Source organism: Danio aesculapii, chromosome 23 (genome assembly GCF_903798145.1).
Source record: "Danio aesculapii chromosome 23, fDanAes4.1, whole genome shotgun sequence".
In the NCBI taxonomy this organism is placed as follows: Eukaryota; Metazoa; Chordata; class Actinopteri; order Cypriniformes; family Danionidae; genus Danio; species Danio aesculapii.
Window position 1 is genome coordinate 8,335,536 of NC_079457.1, and position 16,654 is coordinate 8,352,189.

General features: G+C 34.5%; 2 protein-coding genes across 4 annotated transcripts; both read right to left on the bottom strand.

Annotated features, from left to right (window-relative positions):
- Positions 1 to 1,045: 1,045 nt before the first annotated feature.
- On the bottom strand, positions 1,046 to 13,290 carry otud3 (OTU deubiquitinase 3). Of its 3 annotated transcripts, none has more exons than XM_056449964.1 (8): positions 13,177 to 13,290; positions 9,843 to 10,120; positions 8,032 to 8,180; positions 5,575 to 5,687; positions 5,364 to 5,486; positions 3,290 to 3,407; positions 2,707 to 2,900; positions 1,046 to 1,569 (listed from the first exon to the last, which is right to left on the bottom strand). In XM_056449964.1, exons 2-8 carry the CDS (start codon positions 10,043 to 10,045, stop codon positions 1,396 to 1,398), a joined length of 1,074 nt encoding a protein of 357 aa, XP_056305939.1. In that variant the 5' UTR covers positions 10,046 to 10,120; positions 13,177 to 13,290; the 3' UTR covers positions 1,046 to 1,395. The 3 variants fall into 3 exon arrangements, with proteins under 3 accessions (XP_056305939.1, XP_056305940.1, XP_056305938.1); XM_056449965.1 differs by lacking the exon at positions 13,177 to 13,290 and adding an exon at positions 13,087 to 13,166; XM_056449963.1 differs by lacking the exon at positions 13,177 to 13,290 and adding an exon at positions 13,082 to 13,166.
- Positions 13,291 to 14,486: 1,196 nt separating this feature from the next.
- On the bottom strand, positions 14,487 to 16,183 carry g0s2 (G0/G1 switch 2). Its single transcript, XM_056449399.1, is given in 3 exon segments — positions 14,487 to 15,110; positions 16,048 to 16,136; positions 16,139 to 16,183. Coding segments are annotated over 3 exon segments (486 nt in total). The 3' UTR covers positions 14,487 to 14,758.
- Positions 16,184 to 16,654: the final 471 nt, after the last annotated feature.

Here is a 16,654-nt window from a genome sequence, read left to right on the forward strand (position 1 = left end):
AAATAAGTGCATTTCTGTGGAATTATTATTTAGATTTATTTTGTTTTATTCTTTTACATGTATTTTAACATTATTTAAAAGTCCAATTAGCTTCTAATACAAATCGAAGGTAAAATTATTAGCCCTTCTGTGAAATCTTTATTCTTTTTCTAATAATTCGAAAGTGCTGTTTAACAAAGAGATGTTTTTTTAAACACATTTTAAACATAATACTTTTAAAAACTATATGCATATATCTATCTATATCTATTATTTATATATATATATATATATATATATATATATATATATATATATATATATATATATATATATAAATAAATAAATAAATAAATAAATAAATAAATATATATATATATATATATATATATATATATATATATATATATATATATATATATATATATATATATATATATATATATATATATATATATATATATATATCATACGCCTTCGTATGCTTTCACCCACTGGAGGGGGTAGGCGGGTCTGTGACCAGCGCCTCCATGGCTGCAGGACCTGATGGCTGCCTGCCCTTACTGGACTATATCCACACCCCCTGTTCCCATCCCCTGTGGCAATGTTATGTCTTGTCGGTGTGTTTTTGTGCTAGATTGCTGGGGCTTTTTCTTTCTCCCTGATCTCACGTTGCTCTAACTTAAGAGCAAGGTGAGAGGGAGTTTTTTTTGCCTCTCTCTCCTGAATGTATCTTATTTCCTGTTCCACCTCCTGTGACCTGTCTTCCCTGGAGTTGTGATGTCTGTGCACGGTCGGGGGGTTCCATTTACCTGCATTTCGTTGCCTTGTACTTGTACATGTGTGATGACAATAAATTGAATCTAATCTAAAATATATATATATTAAAAACTATTATGTTTAAAAATGTGTTGGAAAAAAATCTTCTCTTTTAAACAAATTGTGGAAAAAAATAAACAGGGGGGCTAATAATTCTGACTTCAACTGTATATATATTAAACAATGCATAATTGTTACCACCAGTTTTCCTGAGTTTCAGCAAACAACATTTAACAAACAACTGAAATCCCATTTGAAAGGTTTATTTCGAGACTTTCAACGAACACGAATATACCCAGCCGTCTGAACGTGAAAAGTGAAAGCATGATTATTTCCTTAGGAGAGGAGAGTACTGAACGCTTCATAAACAAATAAAACGAAGCCCCGGGGTGGGGGCGGTCCATCATTAATTAAACCTTTCTCGAATATTTTAGTTCCCTTTCCCAGAGATCTTTGGCAGAGTGCAGACGGTTAGACTGAAATGAAGCAGGATTAATGTGCGACTTGATCCTGGCATCATGTCCATGCTAAAGAAAAACACGCTACGGCTCCTGTAGAGTTAGAGGAGAGAGTCTGCGGGTTTGTTTAAGTGTGTGTTCAGATGCTCAGTGTGTTGAGCGCTGGCACAATAGTGACCGTGTCGGCTGTGTTTTGATTCTGATCGTGTTTTGGTTCTGACCCTCTGCCCTGTAAAACCTTCTGTCTGTGTCTCTCCTCCTGACGCTTCTTCTTCTCCAGCCGCTGCTGCTCTTTCCTTTGTTTAGTAGAGAGCTAGAAAACACAATAAACAGTAACTTTTAGTTTCAGTCTTCATTCTTTCATTCTCATTTAGTGTTATTATACTTGAACAAAATCAAACAAACACATCAAAAAAGGTTCTGTTACTTGAAAGCATTTGCTGATTTAAACAGATTGCTAAAGTTGTACCGCTAATTTTTGTAAACCTGCAAAATACTTGATTTAAAATGCAAAATAAATCACAAAAAATTTAAATAATCTCAAAAACATCAGATTCCAAACCATATACTCACATTATATTTATTTCAGTTTGCAATTGATTGTTTTAATGACTTATAGACATTGCATACGCAGCGCATGTGATGTATTTGAGTGTCTCTCGAAAAATCAAGTCTCACCTGCGCCCTCACAATCATTACATTACATGAGAGCCGCGGGATTGTTTTGCAGCCTTTACAGTAAGCAGATGCAAATGAAGTGCGAGTAATTTACACGAAGTCAATGAAAAGATTTGATTAGACATCCTGTGGTGCGAATTGGACGTTTGTGCATTTGGCGCACTTCAGACTGCAAAAAAAGTGGGAGCAAACATCTAACAAACAGATCTATGGAACAGACGGAACAGCAAGCAGTTTACCATGATGGAGATTGGTTCATGGATGACGGTCGCTGGACATGACTGAATTGAAGGATATTATTTTTGCTTTACATGTATGGCTGGTATTATGATGCCCTGCCATTGACAAGTTAAACCACAACCCATGTTTTAGGTGTATTACTGTAGGGGAAGCCCTAACGCATGTCCTGAGAGAGGTACATGACGTCAGATGCTCTGGAGAGTGAAATCTGAGAGAAAGTAAGAAAAAAAACGTACAGGATTCTTCTATACATTACAATCACCAAAAAAAAAAATCACTATTTTAAAATAAAACTTTATATAAAACAAATACAAAAAAGCTGCCAATTAACTATTTCTTATTTTATTTGAGTTTTTCCAAGTTTTTTTTTTTTGCTTAAAAACAACTAATTCTAATAAAACAAAACAAAACAACTACAAATGCAGTTCAAAATAAATTATAAACCATAAAATAATATATAAATAACAATGCATAACAAATACTATAACTCTGAAATCAAACATAAAACATTTCATCATTGAAAATAAGTTACCTTTGTTTTATGTGAGATGGCGCCCTCTGCTGACGGCATGTTTTCACTACATTCAGCCTGCAGGCCTTGACACAAAGCATGTGTTCCAGCAGCCGAATCTCCCTCTGATGATTGGTTGTTGAGTTCAGGCTCCAGCCAATCACTGTGGGCCGTTTCTGATGTGGCACTTGATTGACATAAACTGTCTGACAGACCTGCGCACACACAAAACAACTGGTTAGAGCAAGTTGAGAGAGTTTAAACATTTATAAAAGAGAGATAATAAAGGCAGGGCGACATGGCTTTGGGAGTTGGGAGTTTGCATGTTTTGTTTTTGACATGGGTTTCCCCCGGGTGCTCCGGTTTCCCTCACAGTCCAAAGACATGCAGTATAGGTGAACTGAATAAACTAAATTGCCCGTAGTGTATGAGTGTGACTGTTTGGGTATTGGTGTTTCCCAGTGATGGGTTGCAGCTGAAAGGGTATCCGCTGCATAAAACATATGCAGGATAAGTTGGCGGTTCATTCCGCTGTGGCGACCCCTGATGAATAAAGAGACTAAGTCAAAGGAAAATGAATGAATGACATTAAAATCAGACTAACTGTCAGCGCAGAGAACACTCAAGATCAGCTCTTCATCTTCAGACAGAGAGCGTGACGGAGAAGCGCCTCTCGACCGTTCCTTCTGATCCTCGCCAAATCGCCTGGAATTATTCAGACTCTGTTGAAAACAGGAGAAACCTTAAATGCAAACTATTTTACTTCATCTAAAAATCCCAATCACCAACTCATTCACTATAACTTTGGTCAACCTACTTGACCCCACTCAAAAAACATCAATGCCTCCTTTAGTCCTTTCTGTGATAAATGGCCTGACCAGGAATTTGGATCTTTTCTCCATATGATGTGGGAATGTGGAAAAATACAAAGGTTTTGGAATGAGGTCTGTGTTATCTGTAGTATCCTGTAACAGTGAATCCTTCCATTCTATTACAAAAAGCTGTTCGGCTGGCTGGCTTAACTTCTGCAAAAAAACTACTAGCCCCAACATTGGCTGCCTCCACATAATTTATACACGTACAAGTGGTTGGTACAACTTCAGGACATTATAATGTTGGAATTATCTACAGCCTAAGTGAACTTGGTACAAATGAGTAGATTAAAGATCTTAAAGAGATTAAAGGTGTCTCTAGGTTTCAATTGCAATACATAGGCTGTATTCTCAAAATGTGTTTTTCTTTCTCTTGCACTGAGCAATAAATATCTTCAGCAGCTCTTACATATGCCAAAGTACTTAATTTGCAGACTTTTTACAATGGAATTTTGAACCTCACTTCTTCCAGTGTTTACATTTTTGTGCTGGTATTGTACGCAAATGCATATTTCATAAGATAACATTTTTATTTTTAAAAAACTGTAACATTGCAAAAAAAAAAAAAAGCAAAATTTGTATTTTAAATCAATCAACTGGAGTAAAACAGTGAAATATAAACCTTTTCACATACAGTGTCTTGCTGACTTAGACATAGTATATAATTTCCACCACTGGAGGGCGTGTATTCACTACAAACAAAGGCATATATTTAATTTAATTTTAAAAAATCTTCAAAATGTGCCTTTAATTGAATACAGGTAAAAGAAAAACAATTTTAAAGAACATTTATCATTACAATCTGTGTTTTTTTGTAGTTATTCATTTATTTTTAACACTTATTTAAAGATTTACTATGACAAAATAGTGGTATAGGTGTCTCATGCTCACATATACAATGATAGAGCCAGCTATTTTACCCTACCTGACACAAGTCTTGTTGCTTATCCAAGTTTTAGAAACAACAAATAATAATTTGACTTCTAATTGATCATTTGGTATCAGATGTGGCTTATATGAAAGGCAAAGGCCTCTAGATTATGCTTATTTACCAAAATAAAATATGATCATGCCTTGATTTTTAATGATTTAATTAGGACAGTAAGGTCTGACTTTACTTAGATGAAAGTCTTGTCACTTAACAGAAATATTTTACAGTATAGAATATAAAGTCATGCTGCAGTGGAAATGCCTCCTCCATCTTACCCCAGACAACCTCAATAATGTTCATGCCTGGTGACTGGGCTGGCCAATCCTTCTTTGCTTTCTTTTTGCTTTGGAACTTTGATGTGGAGGCTGAAGTATGAGAAGGAGCGCTATCCTGCTAAAGAATTTGCCCTCTTCTGTGGCTTGTAATGTAATGGCCAGCACAAATGTCTTGATAGGCTGTTGATGTTGTCATCCACCCTGCAGATCTCTCACACGCCCCCAATTCTGAATGTAACCCCAAACCATGATTTTACCTTCACCAATCTTCATGCGGGTTCATGCGGGTTGAAATAGGTCTTCTGCAGTATTTGTGATGATTGGGATGCAGTTCAACAGATGATTCATTAGAAAAATCTTCCTTCTGCTACTTTTCTAAATGATCAACTAGACGTCAAGTTATTATTTGTTACTCTTACAACTGGGATCGACAACAAGACTTTTGTCAGGTAGTGCACAATCCAATCTTCCATTAGTTAGCAATTCAAATCTTTTGTGAAAGGTAAAATTAAAAAAAAATTGTCTTTCAATACACATTCTCCAAAAACTCCTATAGAGGATTCCAGAAAATCAGTGTGATTTTTCAGATGTATCTTGTACCTCAATGCGTAGATGTGCTGGATTCTCTGAATTGTCGCCAGTTTTGCGTACGCTGTCATAATGGTCTCCATATCGATATGCGATGTGTAGCTCTCGACATGATGGCTTCTCTGTACCGTTAATCTAAAATAGCAACAACAAAAATAAGCCATGAATAAAAAAAAAGCACTTCAGACTCGCATGCATAAGAAATGAACAAATGCTCCATCACCTCCCACAAAGGAGCGTTCAGCTGATGAATAACCACTTTCAGCTGCTGGCTGCGAGCGAATGCCACGATGGCGTCATTTCCGGCAAACGTGCCCTGCTGTGAGAGGTTCGTCACTGAGAAATCAAAAACACAATCTTCTGTAAATGACGAGATAATCATTTAAAGGGAACCTATTATGCCCCTTTTTACAATATGTTAAATTAGGCCACGTTTACACGAATATGTTTTAGTTTTAAAACTGCGTTTTAGAATGAAAACGATCCATACTGGTGTTTCAACTAGCGTTTCTGAACAGCTCTCCATCCACACTATACCGCTGAAAATGCACATCACGTGACCACACACACACTCTGGCATGCGCTGCTGCGTATGCGCATGTCTGAGCTCCAGGCATTCAGCAGGTGCTCTGCGAAAACCTCCAGATGAGAGCAGTGCAGGTCGGACAGTTCACCAAGGATCTTCCGCTGGATTTCAACTCCCTATAATTGTTAAATGTGATAAGAAATTCATCTTGTCTCTATCCAACAACTCTTTGGTCTTTTGAATCTATTACTTGTTCTCAGGTGACGTGCTTTGGCTAAGCGCAAAGATATGTTAATATATTATACTTTATGTAATCACGTGTTCTACACACTTGGGAGTTTACATAGACAGGTCCCTAACATGGGACACTCACGTAAACTGGATCTGTAAAAAAGCTTCACCAAAGACTGTATTTTCTACAAAGGTTATGGTTTTATGGTGTTGATAAGAAAAACGTACTTATTTTATCAAGCTGTATTTGAAAGTGTTATCAGGTATGGTCTATCTACATATCTATCTATCTAACAGATCACTCAGATCTTTAGGACCAAATAAATTAGAAATCCCAAGAGTTCAGTCAAAGCAGGGTGAATCTGCTTTCAGCTACTACGCCCCTCGCTGCTGGAATCAGCTTCCAGAAATGATCAGATGTGCTCCAACATTAGGCACATTCAAATCAAGACTGAAAACACATCTGTTTAGCTGTGCCTTTACTGAATGAGCACTGTGCTATGTCCGACAGATCGCACTATTATGTTTTTCTCTTCTTTTTTATTCTTTTTTAACACATTTTATCTGCTTTTATTTTTATTTATTTTATTTTAACCATTTTTATTATTTGTTTTTATTTCTCTTATAATTGTTTCTTTTATTCCTGTTTGTGTAAAGCACTTTGAATTGCCACTGTGTATGAAATGTGCTATATAAATAAACTTGCCTTGCCTTGCCTTACATGGTATGGCAATCTTTCTGTATATAAAATACAAACATACATGCATATATTTGAGCAAAAGTTTATTTATATTTAGCACGAAGATTAATATTATTACACTGGAAACAGAAAGCCGCTCCTACATATACACATCTAATGAGGGATGTAATGAAACATATGGAACTAGAGAAAATCAGATTCTCCCTAAAAAAGAAAGAAGACAAATTCTATAAAATCTGGCAACCTTTCATGGCTTACTTTAAAGACATAAATTCGACAGGAAATAGTCAAATTGAAGAGGATTAGACCAATTTAGTTTAAAAACAGAAGAGTATTATTATTTTATTTTAAATTTTCTTTACTCTTAATTATTATTTAATGTTGTATTTTTGTTTTCTTTTTGTAATTTAAATTTCATTTCAAAATCTTTTTTTTTTATTATTTATTTATTTTTTATTATTACTATTTTTTGTATTAATCTATTATTACCATATTTATATACAGATTGTTTGTATATTACACGCTTCATTGTCAATTGTGGTGTGAATGTTTGTGTTTGTTAGTCCAAAGATGTAAGTTGTTGTGTTATAAAATCAAAAAACAATAAAGAAAGTTATATAAAAAAAAAAAAAAAAAAAAAAAAAAAGTTTATTTATATTTAGATTTAAAATACATATGTATATGACACAAATTATATATAAATTTATATACATATGTAACAAAATAGTTTTGTTTCTTTTTATGTGTGTGTCACATATACATAATAAATATATATATTAGACACATATCTTATTTTAAAACAAACTTTTATTTTGGATGTGATTAATCTTTGCACAGTGCTACATTTTAGTTTAAGTTTTACTAATTTTTTAAGCATGTTTAATGGGAATTAAACACACAAGTGCAGTGAATATCAATCATTTGCAAGGGAAAAAAATAGGGTGGAATAAAATAAAATAATTACATTTCAGTTTGCAGTATATTTTAGTCCAATTCAGGACATACAAGAATCATTTTTTTCATGTATTAACTTTAAAAATTCTATATAATTTACGTATTCATTTGTTTGTCGTTTTTAATTGCATATTTATTAATGAAAAGTTTTGGACATGAAAATAGCCTTTGTTGCTGACATTAAATAAAAATACATCAACATCATCATCTTTTAGTCCAGCTGATTTTCACCAGAAGTGTATTTATGGCCCTTCAGAGCTTTCTCTTACAATGCTTCTCGAAAGGCACATCATCTTCAACGAAAGGCTCGAAGTCGTTCCTGTGAGTCCTCATGTAGTGTACGGTCTCCTGCCGCAGATGCAGATGACCCCGTGAATGACCCTCCAGCTGATCTCCAAGAGCCCGAAACAAACAGTTCCTGAGGGAGAAAAGGACAAAGCGGTAAACTATCAGCCTAACTTTCTGGACATGTAGGAGTTCAAATTGGTTTGTATTTATATACATTACTTTGCTTTGTTTTGATAATTGTATTTATTCAATTTTCTTCGGCTTTAGTCCCTTATTTATAAAAGATAAATATGTCCTCATAGAACCTTTTTTTTCTAAGATCGGCTACTGCACATGACATGGAACCAGCAAAAAATAAAACTGCTTAGTAAATTGTAATTAAGCAATAACTTTAATATATTCATTTTTAGGCAACACGGTGGCGCAGTGGGTAGCACAATTGCCTCACAGCAAGAAGGTCGCTGGTTCGAGCCTCGACTGGGTCAGTTGGCATTTCTGTGTGGAGTTTGCATGTTCTCCCTGTGTTTATGTGGGTTGCTTCCGGGTGCTCCGGTTTCCCCCACACGTCCTAAGACAAGCGCTACAGGTGAATTGGGTAGGCTAAATTGCCGTAGTGTATGTGTTTGTGTGAATGAGTGTGTATGGATGTTTTCCAGTGATAGGTTGCAGCTGAAAGGGCATCCGCTGCGTAAAACATATGCTGGATAAGTTGGCGGTTCATTCTGCTGTGGCGACCCCAGATTAATAAAGGGACTAAGCTGAAAGGAAAATGAATGAATGAATATAAATTTTTAAACATTTGTGTATTTGACGTACTGTTACTTTTGAATGCATGTTTGGTTTTTCACTTTTGCATTTACACTGCATGGTTCAAGTGACTCAATTCTGATTTTTTTCTCCCATGTGGCACAGATCGGATATAGCCCATGTACGTATAAGCAGGAAGAAAAATCATATGGATTCCGATTTACTCAAATCAGATTCAGGCCTTGTTCATATGTGGACATTTATCCGATATGATTCGGATCTGTGTCCTTGCGTCTGCAAGGTAAGCAGTTAGATCGGATTTTCACCAGTCAATGTATCATAATGTCAACAGACTGGACTGTCTTAGCAACTGGCTGAACATAAAAGAGGACTAAGCAAAATTGTTTCTACTTTATAATTAACGTTCTCAACTATCAGCAATACAACATTTCAATGAGTACAATTGTTTGTATTCAATACTTAATTATTATAATTTTCCAATTTCCATATTTGCAATGCCTGAATTTTGGATTTTTTTGCAGTCCACTTAGAATCCAAGATGGAAATCCTTTTTGTTTTTTATTGGCATTGATTGTTTTGAAATTCAAATGGCATTTACATGCCTGTGTTTTTATTTCTGTAATAAATATGACTGTCAAGCCAACAGTTTGAGGATCTTGATGGTTTATTTCTTCATGCATGTCGTTTACATGAAGAAATCTGTGTTACAAGTTAAGCAAAAATTCTGATAAACAATCATATTTTGAATTTAAATAGTTTCTTTGTCTTGAGTTTACATTAATTTTACATTTGAATAGCCAAAATGACAAGTTTCAGTCTTTTAATTGTAAAAGTGTGATTAATTAGTTAATTTTTTTTAATCGATTGACAGCACTAGTTTATACACAAATTATTACTGAAATGAATTTTTGTTCAAGGAAAGTAGTTCATGCCTGTAGAAGATTTTCGGTGACAAATCTTATTTTGACACATATTGCTTTTGACACAAATGCTTTATAAATAGATTATTATCTAAAGCCCATACCCGTCTCCAGGCACTTCCCGCAGCTTGAGCCCCAGAGCCTGCAGCTGATTGGAGAAGCTTACGAACTCCTCTCCATCGTCTCCTGGAGGTCTGTTCTTCTTGTCTTTGGCCAGAGCTCGACGGGCCGCTCTCTCATCCCTCTTCCTCTCTAGTTCATACTTCCTGTTCCCCTTGATGGGTTTCCCAGACTGCTTCCTGGACATGCTGCTGTTTTACACTCGGTGGTGATGCAGTGTGACCGTTCATACGATTATCTTTCACAGACGCGAAACTCTAACCTAAAAAACACAACATCACAAGTTAGTTATGACGAGAAACTGATTAAAGGGATAGTTCACCCAAAAATATACCTTATTATTTTAAATCACCTTCAAGGGGTTCTAAATCTTTACGAGTTTCAACCTTCACTTGTTCCAAACCTGTTTTACTTTCATTCTTCTGTTGAACACAAAAAGTAGATATTTTGAAGAAAACTAGAAACCTGTTACCATTGACTTCTATAGTATTTGTTTTTCCTACTACAGAAGTCAATGGTTGGTTCCATGTTTCCAGCATGCTTCAAAATATCTCCTTTTGTGTTCAACAGATGAAAAAGTCAAAACGGTTGGGAACAAGCGAAGGAGATATTTTAAAGTAAGCTGGAAACCTGTAACCGTTGACTTCCATAGTATTTGCTTTTCCTACTAATGAAGTCAATGGCTACAGACTTCCAGCATTCTTCAAAAAATATCGTTTTTTGAGTTCAACAGAAGTCAAACAGATTTGGAACAAGTGAAAGAAATATTTTGAAGAAAGCTGGAAACCTGTAACCATTGACTTTTATGGTAGGAAAAACAAATACTATGAAAGTCAATGTTTACAGGTTTCTAACATTCTCTAACAAAAGAAAGAAACTCATAAAACTGTTGAACACACAAGAAGATTTTTTTGAAAAAAGCTGAAAACCTGTAACCATTGACTTCTATATAATATGCTTTTCCTTCTATATAGAAAGTCAGTAGTTACAGGTTTACAGCATTCTATAAAATATCTTCTTTGTGTTCAACAGAAGAAAGTCAAAAAGGTTTGGATCAAACGAAGAAGATATTTTGAAGAAAGCTGGAAACCAGTAACCATCCATCGACTTCCATGGTAATTTTCGTACTATGGAAGTCAATGGTTACAGGTTTCCAACATTCCTTAAAATATCTTTTTTTGAGTTCAACAGAAGAAAGTCAAACAGGTTTGCAAATACTATGACAGTCAATGGTTACAGGTTTCCAGGATTCTTTAAAATATCTTCTTTTGAGCTTACGGAAAAAAGTCAAACAGGTTTGCAAATACTATGAAAGTCAATGGTTACAGGTTTCCAAGATTCTTCAAAATATCTTCTTTTGAGCTTACTAAAAAAAAAAAAATAAAAAAAATAAAATAAAAAAAAAAAAAGAGTCAAACAGGTTTGGAACAAGTGAAGGAGATATTTTGAAGGAAGCAGGAAACCTGTAACCATTGACTTCCATAGTATTTTTACTACTATGGAAATCAATGGTTAAAGGTTTACAGCATTTTTTCAAAATATCTTCTTTTACGTTAAACAGAAAAAAGAAAGTCAAACAGGTTTTGAACACGTGAAGGAGATATTTTGAAGAAACCTGGAAACCTATAACCATTGAGGTTTTTTTTTTTTTTACTACTAATGAAGTCAATGGCTACAGACTTCCAGCATTCTTCAAAATATCTACTTTTGAGTTCAACGGAATAAAGTAAGTCAAACAGGTTTGGACTTCCATTGAAGAAAAAGCAAATTCTATGGAAGTCAATGGCTACAGATTTCCAGCTTTCTTCAAAATTTATCTGTAAGCTCAAAAGAAGATATGTCAAACAGGTTTGGAACAAGTGAAGGGGCTATTTTGAAGTAAGCTGGACACCTGTAACCATTGACTTCCATAGTATTCACTTTTCCAATGGTTACAGGTTTCCAGCATTCTTCAAAATATCTACTTTTGTGTTCAACAGAAGAAAGTCAAACAGGTTTGGAACAACTGAAGGGTGACTTAATGATGACAGAATTTTCCTTTTTTTCATGAACTGTGCCTTTAAATTGGTTCTGTTATGATTATTACACCTTCAGCTTCCTTAAGTGTGCAATGCTGATTATGTAATGTTACAAAGTCCACCGAAGAGGGTGTTCAGTCTAAGCATATCCTCGATTGTAGCTCTGAGTTTTCTTTTGATAACAAACACTCTATAGTATCGTTAAAATTACACAATTAATACCCAACGGTCAATTAGGCGTTAGTAGTGTGTATTCAAGAGATGTTGCTTCACAGACCTAATATACTGATACACATGCAACTCAAGAGCTCTACGGCAAAAAAAATTAAATCTTAAGGGCACTTATGTTTGAAAAAACAAATAAAATAGAAGCAAAGACAAAAATTCACGGGTGCAGACAATTCAAGCATTTTATACTAAAATAAGTGTTTACTGTATGGCAAAAAAGTTGACAAAATTAATTACAAAAGCAGCAAGTCAGAAAAAAAAAATAAATAAATAAAATTAAAAAAGGTAAAAATTTGTATAATAGTATTACTTACTATTTCTGTAAAGTAATCAAATAAAACAAACAAAATAATAAACCTACAATTATTACGGTTAAAAATTAATACAGTTAAATCTGTGATCATAGTGCAAGATCAGTGAATATACCATCAGCCAAGTAACTTGAATAGCTTTTGTCTTCAATTCTTTTTTATTGCTAATGATAATCACAGTAAACAGACAACTATAGTAATAACTTAATTACTTTATAAATTCACTGAAGAATTTGGTTGTGATCATTCACAAACCTGCATATATCATAAGCATGGTCTGACAATAAATATTTGTTTATAATAATGTTAATTTTACATACATTTCTGTTTCTACCATACATGTATATCATATAGTGGCCAACTATTAATGTTTATTTGTGCTTTAGAAGTAAATAAATGAACTGGTTCATGATTTACAATATTTGTTTTTACAGAAACACAAGTTAAACTTAATGTCAAACGAGCAATATTTCACCCACCTTTCAGCCAATTTGATAGATAGATAGATAGATAGATAGATAGATAGATAGATAGATAGATAGATAGATAGATAGATAGATAGATAGATAGATAGAATCAGGTTTTCAAATGTGAACTCGCTGTTTGCTTTCAGTCGGTCACTTTTTAAATACAGTAATAAAAAGTGCGTGGTTGAAAGTAACGTACCTTACCGTAAACATCCGACAGACGGTGATAAGAAAACAGCTGCGTGATGTGTCAGAAACCTCGTCATAAACTGTTTGTCAAATCTGTCAGCTCACATTCTCTGCTGACGGTAAGAAACACGAACAATGTATGTTACGCCAATCTGAGCACACACTCTGGTGAGTCTCATTCAGTCTGAGAAACTCGACAGGGTTTGTTTACTTCCCTAAAGAACCCGGCCCACAGTTCCTCTTCCGGCGTTGAGTTCAAAATAAAAGTCACGGCCGCGCGCAGTCAGGTTGAGAACGTTTGAAATTAGTGGTTTTCTTTTAGAAAATGTTAGTTAGTTACCAAAGTGACTGAGAAAAACTGTATTCTTTTGCACAATGCTGTGAATAAATTAGAATTGTAAAGAGCATATGCCGTAAAAAATGTGAAACACATATAATCAGTGTCTTATACTTAGATACCTCACTAAATGCAGTGATGTCTAACTTTACTGTAGTTTTCAAATGGCTGTGCAAACAGTATATAGTGCTGTCTTGAGCAGTTTCAAAACGTGTCACCAAAATCTGACCTTTTTGCATTGGAAAAGATGTATACAGTTAACTGACATATTGAAAACAGGACAAAGCCATTTGACTATCATGTTCATAAACAATGATGTCAGGACTTTTCATCTTGATGGCACTGACACTTTCATTGACATCAATACTCAATACTTTTGAGGAATGAGCTATTCATTTTGAGCAAGTGACACACTTTTGCAGGTTATCAACTAGGTTTTGCAGTTTGTACTAATTGTTTTGAGAAATGCATATGTATATATTGCATATGTGCAAATGTAAATATTGTTGTGAGAAATGCACCAAAGTGACTTAGAAAAACTGTAAATACACCCTTTACAACAAACATAAACTATCTTTGTGTAGAGCTGTGCACAACTGTAAAAAATATTACAGCACATATTGGAACTGAACCTACAACATACACAGGTCTGTAAATCAGTCATGAAATTGTTCAATTTAGAAGACATTTTCAGGAAAACAATAAAGATTTTTTAAACAAAATTTGCTTGACAGATTTTGACAACCAGTTCAAGATTTTTGTATGTAGTGACTCAGGTAATGAAATGAGGACTATTAGTTTTATATGGAATGACTATTCAGCAGTCACAAGTTTGGTTAATTTTGACATGAGCAAATGATAATGTTATAAAACAGCAGAGAGATGTATGAAAGCAGTTGATATAGTCCAAAAGCATTCACAATTTGTTGGAAGGAATGAGAAACTGCTACTATGATGTGCACAAATGACTAATTGTTTTGAGAAATGCATTAACTGTTGTGCAAATGTAAATTGTGTTGTGAGAAATGCACCAAAGCCACTGAGAAAAATTGTAAACGACCACCCCAGACCGCACAGATCAAGCAAATATGACTTTATTTCACAGCAGTGAAAGATAGCACACTCTACACACGACTCTATACATCCTTTATAAATAATACATCATCTGTTTTATTATCATACAAAAAATACATCATTACACCATCAGAACAGACATACGTAACAGTCCTAATCGATCAAGTCATTTATCTCAGTTCATCAGCTGTTCCTCAGTGACGTGCTTCACCAGTCAGTGCACAAGCAGACCTTCATTCGCGCTCAACTTTCTTCAGAAATGCATGAACAGCAGCTTTATGAAGCGTGAGCTCTGAAGCTCATCCTCCGCTGTCTGTTTGAGGGAAGCTCCTTGGCTTTTGCTTCCATCACAGCATCCATTTCTTCGTCTTCAGGGATGCTGGTCTGCGGTTCCTGGACCGGCTGCTTCACCGGCAGGACCTCCTGCACCTTCAGCATGTCAAAGTCTGGTTCCTCGTGGTCTGGGAAGAGGGAAGATGCCACCTGGACCACTCCGCTCACCATTCCCAGGACCGCAAACGTGCCGCCCACCAAGTAGACCTTCAGAGAGCCTTTTGAGGGACCTGCGCTCAGCATTTCCTTGGCGAAAGGGATGAGCTCATGCATGGTGTCCATTCTGGAGTTTCGTCTGAGGGAGAAAGCAAGGAAAGATTAGGATATAGATAAAGCTAAATTAGGTACACGTATTTATTCTGGTATGATGCAAAAAAATAAAAGGAAGTCAAAAATTATGTGCTTTTCAGAAAACTTTATTTTCATGTTTCTGAGTGAAACGGAATTATTTTATTTTATTTATCTTTATTTATATGTTTATTTATATAATGAACAATGTTTTAGATTTTACATTTATTCATTTAGCAAATGCTTTTGATCAAAAACCTGACTTGAAAAACTGAATTTCATGACTTATTACTTAAACTTGGATATATAACTTATAACGTAACATACTTAAAACTTTTTTTTATTATTATTATTAATACTAAACACTTATTACTTTACATGAGCAGAAATAATCAACATAATCAGACTAATAACAAAAAGAATTTGATAATTAAAATAATTAAATGATTCATAAAAATATTATGAATCATAATAATAATCTATTTGTATAATAACTGTTTTCGGTATTACGCTTTGTTATTATATATTTATATTTATATATTATATATTGTATTTGAGTACATAGAGAAGATCTGATCATTAATTTTCTTTTTAAACACATGCAAATATGTTTATGTGGAAAATTAATTCAACATAAACACAGAAAAGGCTCTCCATGCATAAGATAAGATATAAATATTAATATATATCCGTCAGGGAAACCTTTTTCAGCCTTGAATTAAATACTGGCTAAAATAATAAAATAAAAATAATAAACTGTCACAGTAAAAGAGGCCTATTTATAACAATAAAGACGTTAGAATTTAATATCAATCCCTTTCTAATAGCCTATAGTCTATCATTTTACCTTTGAATAAAGAAAGTCAAGCACAATGTCAGACAGCATAATAGCATAAACGTTTAATAGACACATTTATATACATATAAAAAATATATATACTCACTTGTTGAAGGTTAAAGAACCCGCTCGGATGATAATTCCTTGTTTGTCGGATATCCTCAGAGTTTCTGTGGGTATCGAACGTTCAGACTCTCTGCTTATTTAAAGGCGAAGATTTTCTGACTCCGCCCATACCTCATGAATATTAATGAGGCTGGAAAGCAGACGCAACTTTTGTCCCTTTTGCTTCATGTGAACGTCGAGTGATCAGTTTTAGGGCTGCTGGCGAAATTAAAATCTCTGTCAGCCAAAAAAAAAAAAAAAAAAAAACAACAATCCGAAGAAATCAGTGTTATGATCACGTGACTTCATAAACGCACCGTACGTGAGGAGCGTGTATTATAATTATTTTTATTATTATTGAGGACGCGATGACACAGTCGACATAGTTAATACTAAATCTAGAGCTTCAAAGTTCACCGATCAGTTTTATGGCGTGATGAGGAGAGGTAAAACACTTTACAGTGCCGTGTTTAACAACAAATGCTGATTTATTCAGATATGATATGATATGAAATGTAAACAAGACGTGAGGAACATCTGAAGTAATATACTGTCGTGGTACTATGGTGTTCATAAACCACATACTGTACATAGTGTTGACTTAGGCT